At 36.2% G+C, this 26,171-nt stretch overlaps 1 protein-coding gene across 7 annotated transcripts in view; it reads right to left on the bottom strand.

The window, feature by feature from the left end:
• Window positions 1-26,171, bottom strand: part of SPG11 (SPG11 vesicle trafficking associated, spatacsin) — a 77,056-nt gene that overhangs the window by 38,307 nt on the left and 12,578 nt on the right. For all 7 annotated transcript variants that reach the window (XR_013826976.1, XM_079912245.1, XM_079912244.1 and 4 more), the window contains 13 exons: window positions 21,399-21,531; window positions 19,378-19,533; window positions 18,795-18,970; window positions 16,955-17,131; window positions 16,011-16,082; window positions 15,579-15,706; window positions 15,078-15,259; window positions 14,216-14,429; window positions 10,391-10,594; window positions 8,951-9,057; window positions 6,963-7,108; window positions 5,624-5,785; window positions 3,221-3,287 (listed from right to left, as the gene is read on the bottom strand). Coding sequence is in view for 6 of the 7 variants with exons in the window: in XM_079912245.1 (XP_079768371.1) it covers window positions 3,221-3,287; window positions 5,624-5,785; window positions 6,963-7,108; window positions 8,951-9,057; window positions 10,391-10,594; window positions 14,216-14,429; window positions 15,078-15,259; window positions 15,579-15,706; window positions 16,011-16,082; window positions 16,955-17,131; window positions 18,795-18,970; window positions 19,378-19,533; window positions 21,399-21,531 (1,924 nt within the window). In the remaining variant the exon portion in view is untranslated. The remainder of the gene's footprint in view (window positions 1-3,220; window positions 3,288-5,623; window positions 5,786-6,962; window positions 7,109-8,950; window positions 9,058-10,390; window positions 10,595-14,215; window positions 14,430-15,077; window positions 15,260-15,578; window positions 15,707-16,010; window positions 16,083-16,954; window positions 17,132-18,794; window positions 18,971-19,377; window positions 19,534-21,398; window positions 21,532-26,171) is intronic.

The raw sequence follows: 26,171 nt of genomic DNA on the forward strand, positions 1-26,171 counted from the left end.
AACATCCTTTTCTCCATATTAATACCCTCCTAATAAACTTTTGTTATCACTACCTGTACTTTCTGATGTTGGATTCATAGAGCACCTTATTATCTACATCATGATACCAACTTTCCAAGACCAGCAGAGTAGTCAAAGTTCCTCTGTGTCCACGAAAAAAGCAGAAAAAATTTTTTTTTATCTTTTTAGAAAAATACGAAGTCAAAAGATATTTGGATGTGAAAAGTTGGTATGAAACAAAGTTAGGGCTTGATAGGAACAGTTAACTGCTTAACTGCTTACTACCTATTAAAAAAACGAGACAAAACAACATTTTGAACTGTTAACAGTGCATCTGCTCTTATTTTCAAAGTTCAAAGCTTACTTCTGAAATAAAGTTGTATCCCTCCCATGGAATTCCAAGGGTTTTTTATATTGTGACTTAGCTCTTATTAAAAAAACGGGACTTGAAGACTTTAGAGGAGTCTGTCATCTTACAAAGCTATTATTTAAAAGTATACCTCCTTTGAGATTAAAAAACTGTCACACGCCTTATCTGTATTCTTTGTAAGATCAGAGTGACTCTGGTAACTTACAATTACATATAAAACCATTCATTCATTCAATATTTGCTGAGTTCATATAAAGCTGAATGAACAAACTTGAGTTTTTATTCAAATAAGACCCTGAATTTTTAGTGGTTTGGTGGCTAGTATGGAGATTTTGTATAAGAGAAAATTCTACCTGAAGAGAAATTTTTCTCTGGCCTGCTGCAGAAGCCAAATCACCACGCAGTTGCCTTGTGGCCACTTTCAGTGGTAAAACCATATGATAAAAGAAGTCAACATTCTAATTAAATACAACTCTCCAATTTAAAAAATCCGTATTATGTCTTCATGATAATTGTTTCACTTAATTTGTGCTTTATTTCCTCAAATATGCTTTAAACTTCTAAAAATCAGGCAGGGAACATGCCTTCAGCTTCCTCTGTGTACCCAGTAGAGTGTTCCATCTCCACCAGGGCCTCAGGACTCTGGCTGATGGAGTTGGAGGCATTAGAACAGTACAGGGGATTCTGTCTACTCTCCGGTAACCTCACTGAGATTAGAATGAGTATTTTCACTTGAAAATGCAATAAGCACTACTTTATCCTGCACTGAACAAATATCGATTGAATATCTATTATAGGCCCGGCACTGCACTAGGCACTAGGTAAATTCAATATATTGAAATTTGAACTTATAAAACTGACGCATTAGAAAATGCACTTTTACATAAGTCAATAAATATTTACAGGGTATATATTACAAGGTATATATTATGTGAAAAGTACTAATTTGAAGCCTCCTTTAGAGTAATGTAGGCAGAGGCACCACAGGTAATATGATATTAAAGGCTAATTCAAAATGAATAAGTAAAAAAGAAATAGAAAAAGCAGAGTTTAAGAACAACACACAAAAAAAAAATCAGGGGAAGTTTTATGGTCTAGAGAGGATGGCAGTGTGTGTGCATCTGGTGCTTACCACGTGTCAGGAACTGCAACAGCTTTTTAAATGCCTTGTCTCCTTTCATTCTCATGTAACATGTGAGGTGGACACTGTCACTTACTTATTTTATAGAAAACTGAAGAGAAGTTAAATCAGTTGCCCAAGGTCATACTGCTATTACATGGTAGAGCCAGGATTTGTCTAATGCCAACACCTATGCTCTTAACCTTTATAATACTATAGTGCAAGTGAACAAGGATTTTTGGACAGGGAGAAATTTAAGCAGAAGGTCTATATTACATTCCCCAGCAAGTAAACCACTAGTGACCTCATACAATGACTTTTAACTCACAGTATGTTTTCAATTCAGCTTCCTAGAAAATGTTTTCCATCAAAACTACCATGAGGTATCACCTTACTATGGTGAGAATGGCCATCATAAAAAGTCTAAAAATAATAAATGCTGGAGAGGGTGTGGAGAAAAAGGAACCCTTCTACACTGTTGGGGAGAATGTAAATTAGTACAGCCACTATGGAAAACAGTATGGAGCTTCCTTAAAAAACTAAAAATAGAGCTACCATATGATCCAGCAATCCCACTCCTAGGCATATATCCAGAGAAAGCCATAATTTTAAAAGATACATGCACCCCAATGGTCACTGCAGCACTATTTACAATAGCCAGGACATGGAAGCAACCTAAATGTCCATCAACAGAGGAATGGATAGAGAAGATGTGGTACATATATATATAATGGAATATTACTCAGCCATAAAAAAGAATGAAATAATGCCATTTGCAGCAACATGGATGGACCCAGAGATTGTCATACTGAGTGAAGTAAGTCAGGCAAAGACAAATATCATATGATATTGCTTATATGTAGAATCTTAAAAAAAAGGTATAAATGAACTTATCTACAAGACAGAAATAGAGTTACAGATCTAGATTTTTTCTGTATAATCAGATTTTTTCTGTATAATCAGATTTTTTCTGATTTTTTCTGTATAATTTTCTGTATAATCAGAAAAGATACAAGCACCCCAAAGTTCACTGCATCACTATTTACAATAGCCAAGACATGGAAGCAACCTAGATGTCCATCAGCAAATAAATGAATAAAGAAAATGTGACATATATATATATATATATAGAGAGAGAGAGAGAGAGCGCCATAAAAAATGAAATAATGCCATCTGCAGCAACAGGGATGGATCTAGAGATTATCATACTAAGTGAAATAAGTCAGACAAAGACAAATATCATATGATATAGCTTATATGTGGAATCTAAATAAATGATACAAATGAACTTATTTACAAAACAGAAAGAGACTCACAGACACAGAAAACAAACTTATGGTTATCAAAGGGGAAAGGGTGGGGAGGGATAAGTTAGGAGGTTGGGATTAACATATATACACTATTATATATAAAACGGATAACCAACAATGACCTACTGTACAGCACAGGGCACTATATTCAATATTTTGTAATAATCTATAAGGGAAAAGAATCAGAGAAAGAATATATATACAACTGAATCACTGTGCTGTACACCTAAAACTAACATAATACTGTAAATCAACGATATTTCAATTAAAAAAAAAGAAAAAAGAAAATGTTTTCCAGTGGAATATGCCTTTATTTTTAAAATAGAAAGCAGGGGGGAAACTAGGTTGGCTTTACAAAAATGAACTTCTGTCAACACTGCTGAAATGCTTCTAAAGCAAGAAGAATCCATAATGACTTACCTCCTATAGTCAGTGTGTTGGCAGACTGCCAGCCAAACAATCTGCTAGGATCAAAGGGCAATAATGACTGAAAAAGGGGAAAAGTCAAATCAGAGTTAAAAGTTAATTGATTCTAAAGTGAAGTAAACAAAATCATATGAAAGAGCTTCACAGGCAGTTCAGCTTCCCTTCTTCAGGGCAATTAAAAACTTTTATCCTTCTAGACATAAATTCTTTGAACACAGAGCATATGAGACATTTTTCTACATTAATAAAAATAGAACTGGCTATGTTCCTTTTAAAGACTCTCTGCACTTCAAACTATGTCTGCAAAGTATACTCTCTTTTGATAGAACCAGCATCAATTATAATGTAAAAATGGCTTTAGAAGTCCTTTGGAATCAAAAGTCAAGAGGACTGAGAGGCTAGAAAATGTTACCACCATAAATACAAGGTGTGCTGAGGCAGGTCAGGAAAGAGTGAGACAACTAGATCAAGGGTTAAAGGAATGTGATGAACAAATCATCACTAACAACAGCAAAGAAAAAACAGCCAACTAAGATCAGGTCAGTCAGAAAAGGTTTGAGAGCAAGGAGCGCTGGCTGTTTTGAAATCTGTAGGCCAAAGGTTTAGCAAAGACAGTAAATAGATGGTGGGAGGGATACAGGAGACAACAGAACTCTTAGGCCAAGATCTGGATGGCTAAGAAAAGAGCAGCTTTAATTTTATTTATGTATTTATGTATGTATGTATGTATGTATGTATGTATGTATTTACTTATTAATTCTTAGTTCCCAGACCAGGGATTGAACCTGGGCCATGGCAGTGAAAGTGCCAAGTCCTAACCACTGGACCGCCATGGAATTCCAAAGCAGCTTTAATTTTAAATTAAGGGAGAATCTTGTGGTCTATTAAGGAAGGAATACTCTTCCTAAAATAACAGGACTAAATAACTGCATCAGTCAACCTGAAAACAGAACAAAGAACAACCTGAAACCTCTTATGTTTTAGGCTGATTGAATCCACTTTAGGTAGTAAAACTATGTTTTTATATAATCTACTTATATCTAGTTTATATACCAATGTTACTCAAAGTGCTGACCTGCAATGAGATAAGAAGCTTGTGATAAATATAAATCTAGCTTACTGCTTCCTTCTTTGAGAAAGTCTTGCTACATAAAATCAAAACAAAACAAACGAACCAAAAAAAAAAAAAAAAAACCAACCCTGCTGACACATACAAGCAACAAGCAGTTCATGGACTGGCACCTGCCTGGGGACTACATTTTTAAGTAGCACCAGTCTGTACCCTAAAAAATTTCACATTAGAGTAAGAGAGGTTTTGTACCTTCATAGGATTATAGAGTTTAGATTGAACTGAAGACACTATAGGAATATTGGTACCCAGGAAAAAAAGCAAAAGCCTTTTGGAATGAGAAATGAGCAAAAGAAGGTGTCCTTAATTGAGGATCCCAGGATAGGTTTCAGGGAATCTGTGAATTCCTCTGAAATATAAGCAAAATTATGTGCAACTTTTCTGGGAAGAGGGTTCACCGCTCTCTCACATTTTTTTTTTTTTTAATTTATTGTTTTTGGCTGCGGCATGTGGGCTCTCTAGTTGTGGCACGTGGGCTTCCCTCTACTTGAGGCATACGGGCTCTGTAGTTGCGTCACACAGGCTTAGCTGACCGTGCGGCATGTGGGATCTTAGTTCCCTGACCAGGGATCAAACCCGCATCTCCTGCATTGGAAGGTGGATTCTTAACCACTGGACCACCAGGGAAGTCTCTCACATTCTTAAAGAGGTCTTTGTCCTAAAGGTGACTTAAATAAATAAACAGCCCTATTCACTGAGAAGAGACAGAAATTATCAGTGGTAGAATGAAGCAGCTTTCAATGAAAGTAGCAGACAAGTATGCTGGCCAACTATCTGTCTGCTCTCAGATCCATTTCTACCTTTCCCATGTTCTGCCCTGAACTGCAGAGAACTGCATTTCCCAAACTCACTTGCCCTCTGGCTACCAGATAGGTATAGCCATGAGAGACAACATGGGAGATTAAAGGTGGCAAGAGGGGAGAAACCAAGATATTTTCCCCTTCTTTATTTTCTAGGGCATCTCTTGCATGGTTCCAGCCCTACCCTCTCATCCCAGCTCCCAGTAGGTAGCCCGGTTGTGATTTTAGCTCCCAGAGAGGCTACAGCTGTTGGGTTCAGACAACACCACTTTCTTGCAGCCTTAGGGGGTGCTGACTGCTTCCTTCTTTGTTAATTTTTGGGTTGTCTCATCATCACACGTTTGGTTTCTCCATTTTGCTATCATTCTGTGTAAGTAATTCCCTATATTAAATGTCCTCCATTTGGAAGACCCAGAGTGGTTCCTGTTTTCCTGGCTGAACGCTGACTGATACTCCTAAATACTGTACCTGAATCAGGTGGTAGAGTGTAATATCTGGTGGCAGGACACTAGGGGCAGTGTACTGTGGGAAGAGAGCAGTTTTAAGCTTGGGGTAAGGAGTTAATGCCATCTTCAGTAGCTGGGGATCTACTTTCTTCACACAGTTCTCATTTTCTTCATTCTGAACAACCTAAATAAAAAGATAACATGGTATAGAATAATGTTTTTCTCTTCTCCAAATTTAAGTCCTTTTTTCATAAGTAGCCTGTGAAACAAGATTAGCTTGATATAATAGGTGGTAGTGAAAACAGCACTGGACAAGGAGTCAGTAGCCAATAGTTCTAGTTCTGGTTCTAAGACAAACTAGCTGTATGACCTTGGTCTAGATATTTAATATCAGGCAGGCTTCAGTTTCCTCATCTACTGAATTAGAAAGTTCAGCTAGATCAGTGGTTTTCAAACTGCATAAGGAAAAGCTGTTTGAAAAAAGGCTCTACTACAATATTTAAAAATTTCAGATATTAAATAGTAAATATTTTACAAGAAAAAAACCTACTAGACTACATGACTCTTAGGTCCTTTCCTCTCAGGTCTCAAGTTATTCTGACTGATTTCTGACAGGTGATCAAAAACAGGAAGAATAAATAACCATGAAGTTAAGGTATACTGCAACAATCTAAAAGAGGTGGTATTAAATTAAGCTAGCATCAGTAACAAACTTTTGCAGATTAGATGTTTAACAGCATTCTTAAGTTCCCTCTAACCAGCCACACTATACTTTCAAAAAAGCAGAGACAGGCAACTTTTCACTGGATTCCTCAAAAGAGTTTTTAAGGGTAGCTAAAAATTATGATTTCCTTTTTAACTCTCAAAGAGGTCAAATAACAGAGAATAATTCCCAAGTCACAGATTTAAAGTATACTTACTCCAAGGAGCAATTAGATCTTGATTCTATCCTGAAAACAAACCTGGAGTATTAGAGAACAAATAAACGGGAAAAAAATCACTATACAACATTCAGTCGCCCCTTGGTATCCACAGGTGATTGGTTGCAAGACCCCCACAGATGCCAAAATCCGAGGATGTTCAAGTCCCTCATATAAAATACTGTAGTACAGTCAGCCCTCCATATCTGTGGATGCAGAACCCCCGAATATCGAGGGCTGACTATAGCAGTCTCCTTTCAACTTAAGAGGATACGATATAAAGTTTAAAAATTCACCCTTGTTTTATGCTCTTTAATCTAATGAAATACTTGTAAGTGGTTATATTTTAATATCAACTGAGACCTAGAAAATCCACCGATATTTCTGCTAAATTTAAAATCAGTCCTATTTTGCCATAACAGGTAAAAGTGCTGTCTGTACCTGGCTGACGCCCCCAGGTGCATACATTGTGGTAGCAAGGGCCAGGAGGGTATGTCCTTCCAATAGCATACTGCTTACACTGGCCTGGTTGCTGGGAATCAGTATCTGAGCATTTGCAAGGCTAGCCTGGAAGATCAGTTTGGGATCTGAAAAATAAGAGAGTACATTTTTCTCCTTGAGAGAGAGAAATACTAAACTAAGGATTACATAATTCTGAGAAAGAAACTTAATTTTTAACTCTATCCACAGTAAGAAGGATTTTCTAAGTTTAAGAGCAATGGGAAAATGTCACAAAGGAAAAAAAAGAAATATTTGTCCACATAAAAATAAAAACTTCCATTCAAACAAAGAAAATTGAAAGGTAGTAATGAACAAGGGGAAAAATCAACAACAGATGACAACCTAACAATTAATGCCTTCAACAAAGAGCTCATATCAATACAAAAGCCCAAAATACTGACTGTAACAGATAAATGGACCAAAGAAATAACCATTTTACAAACAAGGAAATATAAATGTCTGACACATAAAAATATATAATTCATTAGCAATAAAGAAATGCAAATTAAAATAGTAATTAGATGCCATATATCACCTATCAAATCAGCAATGATTTTTAAACATATTCATCCTCAAGCACAGAGCTGGTCAGTGTGCACAGAAGCTGGGACTTACAGAAAAGAATGGTGTAACCCTCCTGGAAAGCAATCTAGCCTTATATCAAGAACCTTCAAAAAAAAAAAAACAAAAAAAAACAAAGAACCTTCAAAATGCACATAACCCCAGACCCAGGAATTTTATATCCAGGAACCTATCTGTACTAAGGAAATAATCTGAAACAAGCACAAAAATTTTATGTTCAAATATACTCAAGATTATTATTTATAACAGGAAAAATTGAAAACAGCCTTAATGTCAAAAAATGAGAGGATAGTAAATTAAATAAGAGTATTTCTATACAATGAAATATTATGTAGACATAAAATGGTCATTGTCTCTAAAAACATAGGAAAATTCTTATGTTATAATTACTATATGAAAAAACACACTATACAAATACATAGATGTTTCTGGTTATATCCCTAGCACTTACAGACTGTCACAGGTAGGGGATAAATAAATATTTGTTGGATGAATGAAATACAATATTGACTAGGTTTAAAAAAAGTATAGAGAAAATAACTAGAACAAAATATATTAAAACATATCAAGAGTTCCCTACGGATAGCTATCTTCCTGTTCACTTAAGCTATCTACCTATTGAGGTGTTATCTTGACAGTTGTCTGTGGCTTCCTATTTTTTTAATTATTATTTTTTAACAATGAAACATGTTACTTTATGATCACCAGAAAAATAAAACAAAACCAAAAACCCCTCAACCCACATTATGAAAAAAGTTATTCATTAGGAAAGAAATCAGGCATTACATAAAAGTGAAAGATTGGCTGTTGACACTCCTTGCGTATATTGTGGCTTGGCCTGTCCCATTTCCTGAACCTCTAGAATAACACCCACTAAGCCCTCAGGGGTCACAGGGTTTTTCTACCTGATTATTACCAGAGCAAGGCTCTCCATCATTGGCTCCACGAGAGAAGACACAACAATCCCACATATACTATGGATTTATTTTCACTCCAATTGGAGTTCCTTACTGAAAGATTCAGGGCAGCCATTTGGAAGACAGACCACCTCCTCATGGAAACAGGGTGTCAGTCTACCAAAGAGCAGGAACCTGTGATGAACTGGTAGGGTAAGAGATAGCCAACATAACCACACATGCTATCTGCTCCAAGTCTGGTTTTCTTCACTGTCAAGAGGCTAACATTTTTGGTCTTTTGCTTTTTAAATAAAGCTTGAGTCTAGATTATGGTCAAATATTTGTCTACAGCTAGACAGTTTATTCAAAGAGTTCGCAATTTAAATTCCATTCAACAGACCAGTTATTTATCCAAAGCAAGTTTTATTATTTAATACAATACACCCATACCTGTTAAATTACTGGAAACTTGTCGACACTGGACTAAAAATTCAAACCAAGGGTGAGCTTCATGTAATTCTTTTTTTTCCAAAAAGGGACAATTTGGAGGACTAAGTCTGTATATAAAACAAACAAAAAAAAACCTATCTGATTAACATAGAGGATAAGACAGACAATTACAACCATGTTTGCTCGGGGGATAACTAGCATAAAAAAAAAAGAACTTTGTAATTAAAAAGTAAATATAACACAATATAATCCCAGTCTTGTGTTGTGTTTTACATATGCCTTATGATCTGGAAATAGAGAATTTTAGAGACAGGGATAATATCACTTAAAATGTATTTCCTACTGTGATGAAATTTTACCAACTCTGTATAAGATTACCACCAGATATCTTTGCACTTGAAGATACGCTGTATTGGTTTTTTTTTTTTTTTTTTTAACAACAAAAGCTCTTTAGCTTTTTCAAACTTAAGAGGTTTTTGAAAACCTTTACGTAACTACAAGAGAAGCTGGGACTAAGCAGTTAAGGCTCATAACAGGTCCTCTAAAAATACAGCTTTTAAACTTTCACTTGCCAGTAGCTTTCAGGAAAACATTTCTGTGTTCAAAGTAAGTCTTAATGATATGAACAAGAAATACACCCTTTGCTTGACTTCCTAGTCTTTACTACACAAAATAAAATAAAAATGTTCTCCCTAGCACATGAATGTGGGTTCTGGATCAAACATAAGTATAATTAAATCTAGCTTTACCAATTACTAGCTGTACGCCTTAAACAGGGCACTTAGTCTTTCTCAAAGCTTCAGTTTCCTCATCTGTGAAATGGAGGAGTAAGTAACCACCTCACAGGGTTTTCTGAAGATTAAATGAGATAATGCATGTAAAGTACTAAGCCTAGTGTCAAGAACACTGTAAGCACTCATATGTTAGAGACTACTACTGTTTTTATTATTACTGACCCAATAGCAATTAACACTGGCCACAGATAACAATACTGCAGGTTGATCTTAGATATCAATATATATTGATATCTGTCTATCTAAATATAAGCTTTAGAGCATTTCTAAGATACCTTGCAGTGGCGATGAATTCAAAGTTTTTAACATTTGCTTGGTAATGAAAATATCAAAGAAGTCCAAGTTAACCTTTAGAATCCTCCCTCTTTTAAACTTGTAAAGCATTTCTTTCTAATTTCTGGTTATTTAAAAGGTTAACAGAGATGTTACAGAATTAACATCACAAAAAAACACATAATAAGCATTTAGTTGAATGCAGTATTGAACTAAAAGATGTACCAAATGTTAGAGTGGGAGGAACTACTTCAAAAAGATCAGCGTTCCTCACAAGAATGCTTAATATTTTCCTAAAAGTCACATTCAGAAGTAGTACGGAAAGAGGGAACATGAAGGCCTGCTCAAGGACAAGTTAATTCTTAGTACTCACTTGTAATAGTCAAGAAAGACATAAAGAAGATACTGCAGACTGTGTTCCAAACAATAGAGAATGAAGTGACAATGGAAATCCCAACCATCTTTGGACCTATAGTTTTGAACAGGGAGGGTATCTTGCATCACGCCCCCAATACGGTTCAGTCTTTTGAGAAAGAGTTCAAAGTCTTCTAGTTCAGATGTAAGAAAAATTCCATTCCTATTGGGCAGGTTTAAATAAAAGATGGCAAGTTAAAAAGTTGCTATATTCAGAGCAGACCAAATCATTTCCATTGTTAAGTAGTCTCAACTAGTTAAAAGTATTTACAAATTAATACTGCCAATTCTTACCCCATAAATATGTTCAGACACACATATTTTGCTAGCTTCCAATAAAGGTTTCTGCACCACTGTAGTATTTTAATGTAGTAATGACAGTCTCGAGTTATATTAAATATTTCAAAAACCTAAACTAAGCCACCTCGATTACTTTGTTTTTACTGAAACTGTACAATCCAGTGTGGCAACAGTGGTTAAATCTTGAAGCTAGATGCTTTACACACTGAGGAATTCACCAAAATATCCAAACAAAATCATTAAGAAATTAAAGCAGAATGATTTAAATAGACCAACCATTAAAGAATAGAAATTTGCATTTAAATATTTTTTATAAGTTTACTGTTAAATACATCATACATACCATTAAAGGAGTACAGAGAACATATTATGTGGAGTTTAGAGAAACACTGCATAGCCACCACCCAGATTACAGAACACTGTACCTAGAAGTCCTTTGTGTATTCCTCCCCCTTTACATGTGCTTTGCCCTCAGAGGTAACGACTATCCTTACTTTCATGATAACTATTCCCTTACTTTTATTCACCCATATAGTTTTACCACCCATGTGTGTAACCCCAAATAATATAAGGTTTGGTTTTGCCTATTTCAAACTTTATATAAGAAGGGAACATCTTAGATATATTATTGTCTTGTTTCTTCTACTCAACATTGTGTGATTTATCCATGTTGATACCTATGGCTATAGTTTTTTAGTTTTCATTGTTATATAGTGTTCCACTGTACGATTATACTACATTTTACTTATCTGCTCTAACTTTGATGGTCATTGTTCCTAGATTTTTGGTAAAATAAATTTCCATTTTCATGATTACAAATGAGGAAGAACATTTCACATGTTTATTGGCCATTTGTGCTTCCTCTTTTGTGAAATGTCTGTGTGCTGGTATCTTTCCCCTCCAGATCCAAGCTCTACTCTCCGGCTCTGTGTCCCTGGAGGCTCACCTGTATGGGTTGCTCTAGAAGACTCCTGTGCCCTCAGGTTTCTGTTTTGGTTTCGTCTCCTATGGGAGACTCCCATCGGGAGATAAGAATTAAAGAAAAAGGGAGGATGGGGATACCTTGGCGCTCTCTGTGTGAGGTGACAGCAGGTTGGCTAACATTCTCCACTAAGAGACACAACTCCTGCCAGGCAGCTCCCTTGGTCTCAGTAACTGCTGTCTTCCTTTGCCCTGCCAGGCCTTTTAGAAAGCCCACCCTACTCCCAAGGTCATGAAGATATTCTTCCCTACCGTCTAAAAGCATTATAATTTTTACATTTTACATTTAGGTTTTAAAATCTACCTGGAATTGATTTTATGCATGATATAAGGCAGAGGGTCCAATTTCATTTCCCCCATATAGCTATTTAGTTATCCCAACCCCATTTGTTGAAAAGACTATTCTTTCCTCCAAAAAGACTGTTCTGCAGTGCCACCTCTGTCATATATAAGGTGAGCATACATATATGTCTGTTTCAGGGCTTCCCCAGTGGCACAGTGGTTAAGAATCTGCCTGCCAATGCAGGGGACACGGGTTCAATCCCTGGTCTGGGAAGATCCCACATGCCATGTGGTGCCATGCACCACAACTACTGAGCCTGCACTCTAGAGCCCATGAGCCACAACTACTGAGCCCACATGCCACAACTACTGAAGCTCGCATGCCTAGAGCCTGTGCTCCACAACAAGAAAAGCCACCGCAATGAGAAGCCCGCACACTGCAATGAAGAGTAGCCCCTGCTCACTGCAACTAGAGAAAGCCCGTGCGCAGCAACGAAGACCCAATGCAGCCAAAAATAAATCAATAAAAATAATTTTTTAAAAAAAGTGTTTCTATGCTCACTCTTCTGTCTTAATTGCTATAGCTTTAGAGTAAGTTTTAATATCTGGTAGGGCAAGTTCTTCTTTTTCAGGGTTGTTCTTGACCCTCTGAATTTCCATATAAACATTTATAATCAGCTTGTCAAATCCATTGCTGGGATTTTCATTGAGATTGCACTATATCTAAAGATCAACTTGGGAAGAATTGATAGCAGGCTTGTCTTGTTCCAAATCTAAAGAGAATGCTTGTGATGTTTCACCATTAAGTATAATATTAGTTGGAAGATTTTTTTGTTAACATCTCTTTAAAGTTAAGGAAGTTTGCAGCTATTCCTAGTTTGCTAATAGGTTTTATTATAAATAGATGTTGAATTTTATCAAATGCTTTTCTGTATCTATCAGGGTGGTATGATTTTTTCCCTTTAATCTGTTAATACAGTAGATCTCACTAATTCATTATTGTCATAATTCATGTTAAAACACATACATATTATCTTTATAAACAATCAAGTATTAAGCAAAATATTTGATAAGCATACAAGTTATACAAAAGTCTACTTTTAGCAAACAAGAAGAAAAGGATTTAGTGCAATGAAAAGAACAGTAACTAGAAAGTCAGGGGTAAAATGATTGAAGCCTGTAAGTAACTGGGTTAGGCAAAGCTCTTAACTTCTTTAGATCTCCCTCTCCACATCTTTAAGTTGGGTAGGACAGTACAGTTATACTTCCCCAGTAAGTATAAATATAAAAGAATACATGGGAAATAATTTTAAGAAACTTAAAAATTAACAAATATGTTAAGTCTCATTATTTTGACAGCTTAGGGAGATAGGTTGAGCTCTATGAAATTGCTGATATTCAACCATTTTTCACCTCTACAAACGGCAAGTTCACATGATTCAAGCTAACAATTATTTTTAGAAATGAATTAAAAGTTTAAAGTCTTGGGCTTCCCTGGTGGCGCAGTGGCTGAGAATCTGCCTGCCGATGCAGGGGACACGGGTTCGAGCCCTGGTCTGGGAACATCCCACATGCTGTGGAGCAACTGGGCCCGTGAGCCACAACTACCGAGCCTGCGCGTCTGGAGCCTGTGCTCCGCAACAAGAAAGGCCGCGATAGTGAGAAGGTCCGTGCACCGCGATGAAGAGTGGCCCCCGCTTGCCGCAACTAGAGAGAGCCCTCGCACAGAAACGAAGACCCAACACAGCCAAAAATAAATAAATAAATTAAAAAAAAAAAGTTTAAAGTCTTCAGTTATCACTTCAAGTGATACTTCCTCTGTTTTCTTAATTGAGCTGTCCTCTTTAGTTCAAGGCCATACATGGCGTACGGGTGCAGTGATAGTACTGAGAAGAGTGGGAAACATTATAGGATACTAAGGTATCCTCATCGCAAGCTCTTGTCACTTGGTCCTTGTATCCCCATGGATAGCTTACCATTTCTACCCCAAAGCATATACAGTGTTTTGGCAAGAACCTTCATGTAGAATTTGAGAGCCTATTCACTACCTAATGTTAAATACATGTGATTTTAAAACCTCAATATACAATAATGCCCTTTCAATTTTAAAATATCAATATTATGAAACAATGTTGCATTGGATTTATGGCATTTCAGAGGAAAAGTTGCACCACTGTATTTTATTGTTCTTCCTTTTACACATCCCCACAGTTTACAGTACCTGGCCAGCGTATCTAAAATTTCATTCCTCATGTAGTTGTTGCAGCGAGTATTCTGATCAACAACGTCCACAGTCAGAGGGGGCCATTTGTTCTGCTGAAGTGAGGCAAATCTATTCTGGGTCTGAAATTCTCCAATCCACAAGGTAATGCTGAACCAATCATGGCGAGCTGTGAGGTATCTCCAGAGGGCTTCGGGAGAATATGATTTGTATTCTACATTAAGAAGAAAATACATTTTAAAATAGCAATGAATGATGATTATTGACACAAAGTTCAACACTAATTGAGTAAATATGATGATCTGGACAAATATCTATATAACAGATGAATTATTCAGGCCCTCTGCTTCTTTTACTATTTTCCTCTTTTGTGGTGTTGTTCATTTTATAATCGATATATTAGCCCTCTTTTCCCTTTTCTTTTCCTTAATATAAATAAAAACTCTGGCTGTAATAATAAACATGAATTTGACACCCTATGAATTACCACTGTTTGCCAGTGTTAGTTATTCCCCAGAGCCCTGGTATGATACAGATCCTCAGTTTAAATAGGAAGAAACCAAAGACTATTTGGAAAAACAAAGAATGTCACTCTGAGGCTGGGAAGAGAACTCTTAGCCTTGAAATCTCAATTCACTGAACCACTGGACTTTTCTCTTTCGCTATCACATTATAAATCCCTTACAAAAACCTCAAGAATAAGGGCTCAATCTCAATGTAATGACTTGCATTTTAAAGTAACTGAATATGTTTTTTTCCCCAAAAGGAATTCTAAAATGAGGACACACCAAAATATTCAAATACCAATGCCTTATTTAATCCTCATTCACTATGCTCAGATTTTAGGCTCTTTCACACTTGCCTTCTGGACTTATCCTGGGGAGAAGGATGGATTCTTGTGTTAGTTGATTCCACCACTGAGCCCAAGTTAACACAATTCTGTGATCTTGCTTGTTAAGTTTATCTGTATCTTTATGATCATATTTAAGGAATGAGTCCAAAACAGACTTGTGCTTGAAAAAATCTTGTTCCTTTATCGAATACCTAAAAGAGTGATAAGAAATTTTTTTAATTTTGGAGGAAAAAGCATCATTCCTTTTTCTCTGTTCAAGAAGTTCTACTCTTTTGGGGAACACAAAATTCAATACTCTTAATTTTGTATTTATTATCTTAAAAATATATATCTGATTACGCACATATTGAAATGACAGGGAATTCCTAAGTCTCTTCTAGATGATACAAATTTTATCTTCATAAGGAATGTAAGCTCAGTTCCACATAAGAAGGCCATGCTAACAGTTATAAGCTAAGCCTTGTCTACAATATTCTTCCCATGTTATAAAAAGGGGGCTAATGAGACTACCTGGGAAAAGACTGGATCTGCATATTTTCTTGGAAATGTCCTGAATAAAACTTCTCAACTTGATGCACGAAGTCTATAGTTCTTTTTTCTTTTTCAGAAAAATAATTTTTTTCTTTTAAAATTTCAACCTTGAATAAAAAGTAATTTAAAAAAAAGTAATTAAAGCAGTGACCTCACAAAAATCAAGAACATTTGCAAAACAAATGTCATGATTTTAAATATCATTTAAGAATTATGTTTTGAATTTTTGAGGCAATGTATGTATTCACACAAATTTTCCATTACCACAAATGCAAAATGATCATTTAAAAAGACAAAAGAGTTGTCATACTTTTACTTACTGGGTATTAGTTGAATATTAAAATAATTCGTTTTGAAATTTCACCAACATTTACTAGAAAATGTAAACTACTTAGTCTCACCTTTACCTACCAAAAAGTCCCGTATGTTTTTATCAGTTGTATAGAAGCATATCTTGAGCAACTGGTCTTTTACATTAAAGCCCTGAAGTAAACATAGAAAATCAAGAAAACTTACATTTTGTAATGGAGCTATTTTGAACATAAATATATGTTAAATACAGAAGTAGTCTAGTATAGACATACGCCTTGTTAGAATTCCACAACTTTTCAGCTCTTGTAAACATTCATTTTCTACATCTATCATGCATATTTACTGCCTATCCCTAAAGTCCTTAAGGCACTTTGTTTGCCAGAAGAAAGGCAGCACACAGAACAATTCAGGGTAATGCCAGGCTACCATAGTACCAAAACTACAGCTATCTGTTATGATGATTCACTTGAAGACAAAAGTCTGTGTAAATAACAACCTTTACATAGTTTTACTCCTCTGAACTTCAGAAAGTTACCGTGGGCAAGACCTCAACCACGCAGATGAGGCCCAGATCTCAGCTTTGTCCAGGAACCCCACCTCTAGGACATTCCCTTCTCAAATGAAGTAAAACCATGGAACACAAAGTAAAGGTAAAAGCCATTGGAAAGTTCAAATGGAGATATAAGAGGTCACACGGACAATAAAGAATGTCCCCCAACAAATAATGAGGTCCTGTGCATGCTCTGACATGTGTGAAATCTTTTATGAGAAATACTGTCTCCTTCTAACCAAAGTACCAAATCTAACAGAGAACAAATGATGGAAATTCCAATCAAAAATTTCTTCAAGAAAGTTCTTAGTACCAAAGAATGTTTCCCAGTATTACTGTCATAATTTCTTAGTAAAAGTTACACAAATTTCTTAGTTTGTGACACATCTATGAATACAAATCAATTTTTATATCAACCAGAAATTATATTAAATACATAAGAGAACTTCTCTTACATTAGAGACTTTATGATCAAACAGATTATGCCACTTACCATATTCTTCAAAAGCTCAGAGGCTTCCTTTATATTATTCTTTTTCAAATTGTCAAAGACCAAATCTAGGCCTATTCTAATCAACTCCTCGAGTCTTTGAGCAGAATGACTGTTAATCCTGAAGAAAGTTTGTGCCTCTGGTATTTTGTTGTTTAAAATGGCATTGGCAATAACTTCCTAGGAAAGAAGGAAGGAAAAAAAATATTTGCTTTTTGAGTCCCTCTTTATTACCTTATTATGACTATCAACATGGGACTTATACATTTACTGAGTACCTCAATAAGGGACTTTTACCAAAAACCTTCTACTAGATTTGGGGCTTTGCACAGGGGACATGAATTGACCAAAAGATGGACTCTGCTCTCTAGGAGGTTTTAGACTAGTACAAGAAATGCAAATAAAGACTGATTATAGTACTGTATGATAAGGGTGATGATATAGGTATCCCAGGGTTCCAGAGAGGAGGGTCCAGAAAAGGAACATCTAAATAAGAGAGATGAAAAAAAAAAAAGGTTTCCTAGTAGAGATGACTGATAAAGTAAAAGTTTTAAAGACAAGTATGTGTTACATACATTTATTGAAAAAAGAACATGTGTTCCAAAAAGTGAGAATATTATATGCAGAGGCATAAAGGCAAGAAACAGTTATCAAGCATTCAGAGAACTCCAAATTACTTAATATAACTGGAGAAAAAGCTGAAGAGAGTAGCAGGCGAGACTTGAAAGAAAAGCAAAGGTTCCATCATAAAGGGCATTGTGTGTGTGAGATGGATTTTATCCTGAAACTTATGCAGAGCCACTGAAGGATCTTAAAAGCAAGGGTGATATAATCATATATATATTTTAGGAAGATATACATATTTTAAAAAGAACATGTATTCATATGCATGTTCTTGGAGACAGCATCCACTGCTTTCATCAAAGTGGACTGTAACCTCCCCCAAAATTAGAAATCAATGAATATGAGTAAAAAGAACAGAAGACCATGGATGAAGCCATGGAGCACATTAAAAGAGGGGAAAACAGGAAATGAATGAAACCTGCAAAGGAGACGGGAAGAGGGAAGCCCTAAAGAGTGGAAAGAAAATCAAGTAATTTTTGGCTAGAGAATGATTAAGAGACAGAAAATGCAGTCACAGCAGGTACTTCCCTACCCTTCCACCCCAGGAAGAGCAGTCTTGTGAACCTGGCAGCATCTCAGCCTTATCAACTTTCAAACCCTATCAATTCTGATCCTCTGGGTTAAGCTATTCTGGCCTTTGTCTTTCCAATGCCAACACTCTCCAAGAGGTTAGAGGAATTCTTCCAGTCCCTAGTCAGAAAAAAGAATCAGAGTTTGGCTGTATTAACTTACACTATACAAAGAAAGGCAAGTTGATAAATACAGGAAACTTAATTTACAAAATATCTTAACTAGAATCTGAGATAAGACTCGAATATACTTCTAAGCAATAATGTCATAAAATTTTCCTAAGATAGAATCAACAGCAGCAATTTGATTTATTCAAGGGTCAGGCAGAATGCATAAGTCCAAAGTGCCAGGCCCTAGACACTGAAGGAGTGACAGTTCACAATGAGTTTGGGGTCAGGTGTTTGTCCCTGGATCCAAATGGGCAGATCTGGCATAAAGAGGGAGCCTATCTGTGTTCTGAATTAAGTAAATGAAACTTGCAGACATAAATTTGAAGTTGTGCCCAGAGATCCAAAAATCTATAAAACCTAAAACCCTTGCCAAAGATTCTGAATCACAAGTGTTCAGATTCTAAATTCTGTTTCTTCTATCATTTTCTCAGATCCTCTAAGTCTGGCAAATAAAAGAAGTGATAATTACTCATATTTACCTCAATGCTGAGCTTCTCCCATATATTGCTCTCCTTTACTTTGGGGACATTTTCATTTACATCATATTCATCTATAGCATCTGTTAGCTTCCAAGGAAACTTTATCATGAAGGTTCGAAGTTCATTAATGTAGCTGGTCAAAATGTTCACTCCTTTCTGTAGATGTTCATCTAGCCCTATGGAAAACACCAACGTGCCAATTTCATATACATAAATGTGTGTGTGTGTGTGTGTGTGTGCGTGCGCACAGACAGAATAAACTCTGAGCTATCATAAAGAAGTTTACAAAATGGCAAAATTCAAACTCAGCGTTTTCATGTCAAACAAAAAAATCTCTGAGCTTTCTCCTATTTACAAGTACGTCCATGTTTTAATATAACCCTTTTCACCCTCTTCACAATGATTAGTTCTTTCTGCCAAATTTCCCAGTATTAAAACCCAATTCACTCACTCAGTTACACACTGACCCAACCTAAGCAAACGGCACTCCCCGGCTTACGCTCTCTCACGCAATAGGACCACTTATATCTCTGTCCTGACATAAGAATGGGCTAATTATCCCCTTCTTTGCTGCTGTTCTTACCTTCATTGTGAATAAAAAGCTCCTTTATTTGTTTGTTAAGGAAAGACAGTGTAAGATTAAGCAACTGTTCCGAAAAGTGTTTGCTCTGGGTTTCAGAATCATTTTCTCTAATTGCTGAGCAAAGTAAATCCAATGCTGGTGTCAGCTCTTCCACATCTGAGGAAAAATCAAAGAAAGGAACATGAAGAACACCAGGATACTCCCAGTAAAATTAACCTATCCAGAAATACCATGCTGCAATATCTTAAAACATAAGACAAAGACTAATGTCTTATTCTCGAAAAGCTCACAAAACTTTCATGAAGTCTCATTACTTGCAAACTTTAGCTACTTACTCTACTTTAGCTACTTACTCTACTTACTACTAGTCATCATTTACCGGTACGACTAGTAACTACGATTTTGCTGCCCAACTACTATATTTTAAGTACCGTAGGTGGTGTTTTATAAATGCTATCTCATTTATTCCATTTAACAACCTGAGAGGTAGGTGTTATAGCCCCCTTTCCACAGATGAGGAAACTGAGGTTTAGCGAGGATAAATAACTTGTCCAAGCTAATTTGAAAGTACAGACAAAATTTGAATTTAAGCCTGTCTGATTCCAAAACCATTCTCTTAAACACACAGGTGAAAGCAAGGCCCCTGAATCCTCTATTTGCCAGCTTCAAATAAATAAAATGATTCCTGTTTATCTTAGCATTGGCCCCACCTCTAGAATTGTACCTGTGTGAGAATGATGGGAAACATGGATTTTACCCTGAGAAAGCAGGTAAAGTTAGTCCTATGCTTCTTGTTTCCAGATCCATCCCCACTCTTTAAGGAAAAGCAGTGCAGCTGAGAGTGGAATAAGGAGTAATCACCGACCACCCAACAGCAGAAGTGAGTAATGACCATATAATCATTGATGGAGTCCCCCTCAACACCACAAACCAGGCCTTTCTCTATAAATTCAAGCAGGCTTAAAAAAAACAATGGAGCATAAAAAAGTTAGCAATTCAAGAGGGAGGAGACCAAACTCTGCACGCAAAACAAAAGAGAATGTTTTTAAAAAATAAAATTTCTAATCCACATTGTCAGTAAGGACTAACGTTAAATTGATAGAAAAAGTAGGTTGTCATTTTCTCCACTTAAGAGTACAAATTGGTGAAACTTTTCTGGAGGATAATTTATAAAAAAAATTTAAGAATGTAAATTGTGTGTCTCTTTGACCTGTGAATTCCACATCTAGAAATTAATCCCAATAATTGTACATATGTGAAATCACACAAACACACTGCATTTATAGCACATTGCCAATAATAGTAAAAATTAGAATCAACCTAATGTGTAATAGGAGTTTGGTTGGGTAAATTATGGTACAGCCCATACAATGAAATTCTATGCCACCATAGATAATAGGTATATCTATCATTATCAAGAAAGATGTCTGTAACATATTATCAAGTGAAAAAAAAAAAAAGCAGATTATAAAACTTCATGTACAAGGGAAAACACACTTTATTACCCTGTCCTCTAAAGAGAGGATTTGCATGACTACCTGGTCCAAGAAGAAAAGCAGAGCTCCCGTTTATTAAAAATGAAAGCCAAAGTCTTGAAAAGAAGTGTTGCTAATGTAGCAAAAAAGCAGAAGAGTCAGGCTGAAAAGTCTTATAACAAGTCCCAGTCCCCAACTCAGCCAGCTGCACTGCCACTATACATCAATATCTCAGACAACTGCAAGAGCTGGAAATTTTTGCAAATGAAGTTTATTCTCTTTTGAATAAAATGCTCTTGAATTTGAAAGATCATCTCTTCTTTGCATACCAAAGATACAAAGCACAGTACAGGATATGAATAATCAACGCATATGATAAGAACATTTATAGATTCTCACAACTATCTCAAGATTCCAGAAAGTAAATAAAATGTTATGACTGACTCCTGGCAAATAAATAAGTCATCAGAAAACACAACGATAATTTGAAAGTGATTAAAAAGGAAAGATGATAAATACAAATGTAGAAGTCTCTACACTACTTACGTTTTAAATATAAATGGGATGGAAAGTGATCAAACTGATCAGGTACAGAAGATTTTGAGGATGGACTCAAAAGATTTTCCTTGCTCTTCAAAAAGAAATCTACTGTGTCCAGCTGACGATTTTCTATTCCTGCCTGAGGTGGTAGAAAATCAGAAAAAAATTACAATAGGAAAAAAAATTGGGATACAGATTTTTTAAACTTTACAACTTAATGTACTAACACAAAGAGACACAGGCTATCTTTTTTTTTTTAAGATTTATGTTTATTTATTTATTTATTTTTGGCTGCATCAGGTCTTTAGTTGCAGCACGTGGGATCTTCACTGAGGCATGCAGAATCTTTCATCACGGCGCACAGGCTCTTCGTTGCAGCGCACAGCCTTCTCTCTAGTTGGGGCATGCGGGTTTTCTCTCTCTAGTTGTGGTGCGCAGGCTCCAGGGTGCGTGGGCTCTGTAGCTGTGGTGTGCAGGTTCTAGAGCACGTGGGCTCTGTAGTTTGTGGCACGCAGGCTCTCTAGTTGAGGCACGTGAGCTCAGTAGTTGTGGCGTGCGGGCTTAGTTGCCCTGCAGCATGTGGGATCTTAGTTCCCTGACCAGGGATCGAATCCGCGTCCTCTGCATTGGAAGGCAGGTTCTTTACCACTGGACCACCAGGGAAGTCCCCACAAGGCTATCTTTATCTTGCAAGAGTACCTGAGTTCTAGTGAGGATTCTGACAATGACCATATGACTTGGGGCAAGTCTCTGTAACCTTTCTGAACTTCAGTTCTGCTTTAGTTCTACCATTCTGTAATTCTAACACCATTCAAAGCTAGGTACTCAGGGATCACCCTCACAGTTATCGTCTATTTTAATTAAAATGTTAAAGCAGTATGATAAAAAGTTAAACTGAAAAAGCAGGCTAAATACAGACTCCCATTTCTAAAGTAAGCATCTGAGGAAAGTTTTCTATAAAGAACACGTAAAAATCACAGATTTAAAAATATATATACAGTTGACCCTTGAACAACTCAGGAGTTAGGGACGCTGATCCTCCCGTGCAGTGAAAAACCCATGTATAACTCTACAGTCATCACTCTGAATCAGAGGTTCCACATCCATGTATTCAACCAACCTTGGATTGTGCAGTACTGTAGTACTCACTATTGAAAATAAGTCATCATACAAGCGGACCAGCGCAGCTCAAACCCATGTTGTTCAAGGGTCAGTTACGTGTGTGTGTTTATAAAATATACCTTTAAACGCTCAGTTGAACTGGAAAGAAAGAGAAAAATCCTCAGAGAGTATAAACAAATCTCTGACGACCTAAATAAAGCAGGGGCTGAAAAACAGGGCCCACCAACCAAATTCAACTCCTGCCTGTCTTTGTAAATGAAGTTTTATGGGAACACGGCCACATCCGTTCATTTACCTATTGTCAATGGCTATAATGGCATATCTGAGTATTTGTAACAGAAATCTTCCTGGAAAGCCTAAAATATTTATTCTCTGGTCCTTGACAGAAAAAGTTTCCCATGCCTAGCCTAAAGCACTGTGCCTAAGAATCACCTGGAGAGCTTGTTAACATGTGGATTGCTGAGCCCATTCCCCAGAGATTCTGATTCCCTAAGTCTGGGTTGGGGCCTGAAAATTTACATTTCTAATAAATCTGCTGGAGATGGTAATGCTGCTGGTCTGGGGACCACACTGAGAATCAATGGGCTGAAGTTCTGGGTGCTAGGCCAGGCAGGCTAGGTGAGAGGTATTGGTGAAAGTTATGTGTGAAGGAAGAAGAAAGAGGATAAACCTAGGGTCTATGCACAGTGACAATCGCCAAAAGAAGATGAACTAGAAAAATTACTCCACCAGAGGGAGACCATAAACAAACCACACCTTTGCACTAGGTAGTGAAAGGAAAAACTATACTATGTATGGTTAAATAAGAATATTATTGCTCTTAGGAGATATATGTTAAAGTACTTAGAATGAAAAGTTACAAAGTTTGCAACTTTCAAATAGTTCAGCAAAAATAAGAAGTACACATACAGCTAAAACAAATGTGGCAAAATGTTAACAGTCGGTAAATGGGAGAGGTAAATGGATGCTCATTTTATTATTTTTATAATTTTTCTATAAATTTGAAAAATTTCAAAATAACACATTTAAAAATAATGGCCAAATAGTAATTCTAGAAATTAAAAAAATAAAAATTGAAACCAGATACTCAGTGGATGTATTTAATACCAGATTAGATATAGCTGAAAAGAGAAGTAATGAGCTGAAAGAGTGATATAAAGGAATTATCCAAAGACATGAGTTAAGAGAGGTTAAGAGAAACTGAGGAAAGTATGAAAATTCTAACTACTTCTGACTGAAGTACCACTGGGACAACTGGAAAATGCACTTTCAATTTTCACACACATGGAACATTTATGAAACTGAGTACTTACTAGGCTATACCTGAGTCTCAACAAATTCACTCGTTTGTATGTGGGGGGAGACTAAGGCCAAAACAATGCTGTAATACCACATCATCCTAATTAAACTCACTACACGGACACACTATGTATAAAGACAGAGGCTTTACAGTCACACTGCCTGGGTTCAAACCCTGGTGCTATTGCTCAGTGTCCAAGTATATCTGTATTAGAATTCACAACCTCTCTGTGTTCCCTCACCCATAAACTGGAAATAATAAACAATATTTATCTATAGATAAGAAAATTAATGAGCTAGCATCTGACTATTAACATTAATATTTAGGAAAAATAACTATAGGAAATAACCTAAGAGTAAACACTATTCCTTCCGAATAATAGATTTGTAAGAGACTAATTTTCTTTTTTCTCCTATTCTCAAATTTTCTACAATAAATATTTTCTAGTATATAAAGGTAAGTTTTTCAACAAATGGTGCTGGACCATTTGTCCAGCACAAAGTAAAGCAGTAAATCAAGCAAAGATGCAATTAGGAAAATAAAAGTGTCTACCTCTGTAAAGACTTTTAGTGAAAAGGTACAGTGTCAGCATGACAAAAAATGGTTGGGTCCCTTCCACTGACCATACATAAAAATTAATCAAAATGCATCAAAGACCTAAACGTAAGAGCTAAAACTATAAAACTCTTATAAGAGTAAATCTTCATGACCTCAGAATAGGCACTCATTTCTTAGATATGACACCAAAAGCCCAAGTGACCAAAAAAAAAAAAAAACCCCAAAAAACAAAAAAAAAGGTAAACTAACTTCATCAAAATTAAAAACTTTTGTGTTTCAAAGGACACCATCAAGAAGGTGAAAAGACAACCCACACACAGAAGAAAATATTTACAAATCATATATCTCATAAAGGTCTAGAATATAGAAAGAACTCTTAGAATTCAAAAATAAAAACAAATAACTCAATTCCAAAATGAACAAAGGATTTAAGTAGACATTTCTCCAAAGAGATACACACATGGCCAATAAACATTTGAAAACATGTTCAACACATTAGTCATTAGGAAATGCAAGTCAAAACCACAATGAGATACCACTTCACTTTGACTTCAGAGCTAGTAGGATGGCTATGATAATAAAAAATTGGACAATAACAAGTTTTGGTTAGAATGGAGAGCTACAGGAACTCCCATACATTGCTGGTGGGAATGTAAAATAGTGTAACCACTGTGAAACTGTGAAAACAGTTCGGTGGTTCTTCAGAAAGTTAAATGACTTCATAATTCCACTGCCAGGTGTACACCCAAGAGAAATAAACACACATGACGACACAAAAACTAGTACACCACCTTTCATAGCAGGATAATTCCTAACAGCCAAAAAGGAAAAACCACCTAAGTGTCCATCGACTGATGAATGGATAAAAAACATCTGCTTTATCCACATAATGGAATGTTATTCAGCCATAAAAATGAATGAAGTACTGACACATGCTACATGGATGAGCCTTGAAAACATGCCAACTGAAAGAAGCCAGTCATGAAAGGCCACATTTTTTATAATTCCATTTATATGAAATTGTCAGAATAGGCAAATCCAGAGACAGAAACGAGATTAACTGTTTGGAAATTAGGGTTTGTGAGGAATTGTGAGTGATTGCCAATGGGTATGCTGTTTCTCTTTGGTGTGATGAAAATGTTATGGAATTAGACAGGATCGTTGTATAACTCTGAATATACTAAAACCCACTGAATTGTACATTAGATAGGTGAATTTTATGGTATGTAAATTATATCTCAATAAAGCTGCCACTAAAAAAACAGTCTGGTACATAACATTTTCCAGTTTTCGACCTTGCTGGGCTGTGTGGTACAGTAGAAAGTGCCCTGATTTTGATTTTAGACCCTGCCTTATTAGTATGGCTATGGGCCACTCACTCAACCCTTCTGAGCCTTACGTTTTTCATCTGTAAAATGAAATGAATAAAAACTACCCAACCCGTCCCATGTGGTTATTTTAGCACAATTTAGAGAATGCATAAAAAAGACTGTTTGTGAACTATAAAATGCTACATAAATTCAGGTATGTCACTACCACAGCTGGATTAGAGGATTGGGGGCTATAGAGTAGGAATAAGAGATCACTCCTGCTCGAGCTTTCCATAGCTTGTTTCCACTTCACTTATTCTCATCAGCTTATTGTTGCCTCCAACTCTTGTAACTTTTTTTTCTTAAATAGTGTTTATTATAATCTTTTATCTTTTAAAGCCAAAAAGGGTAAACTGCTAAGCAAAATTAGAGTAACAAAACAGCCAAAACTAAGCAAATGGATGGGTAGAGGCCACAGATCCTTTGCCG

The sequence above is a fragment of the Stenella coeruleoalba genome (genome assembly GCF_951394435.1).
Source record: "Stenella coeruleoalba genome assembly, chromosome: 2".
In the NCBI taxonomy this organism is placed as follows: domain Eukaryota; kingdom Metazoa; phylum Chordata; class Mammalia; order Artiodactyla; family Delphinidae; genus Stenella; species Stenella coeruleoalba.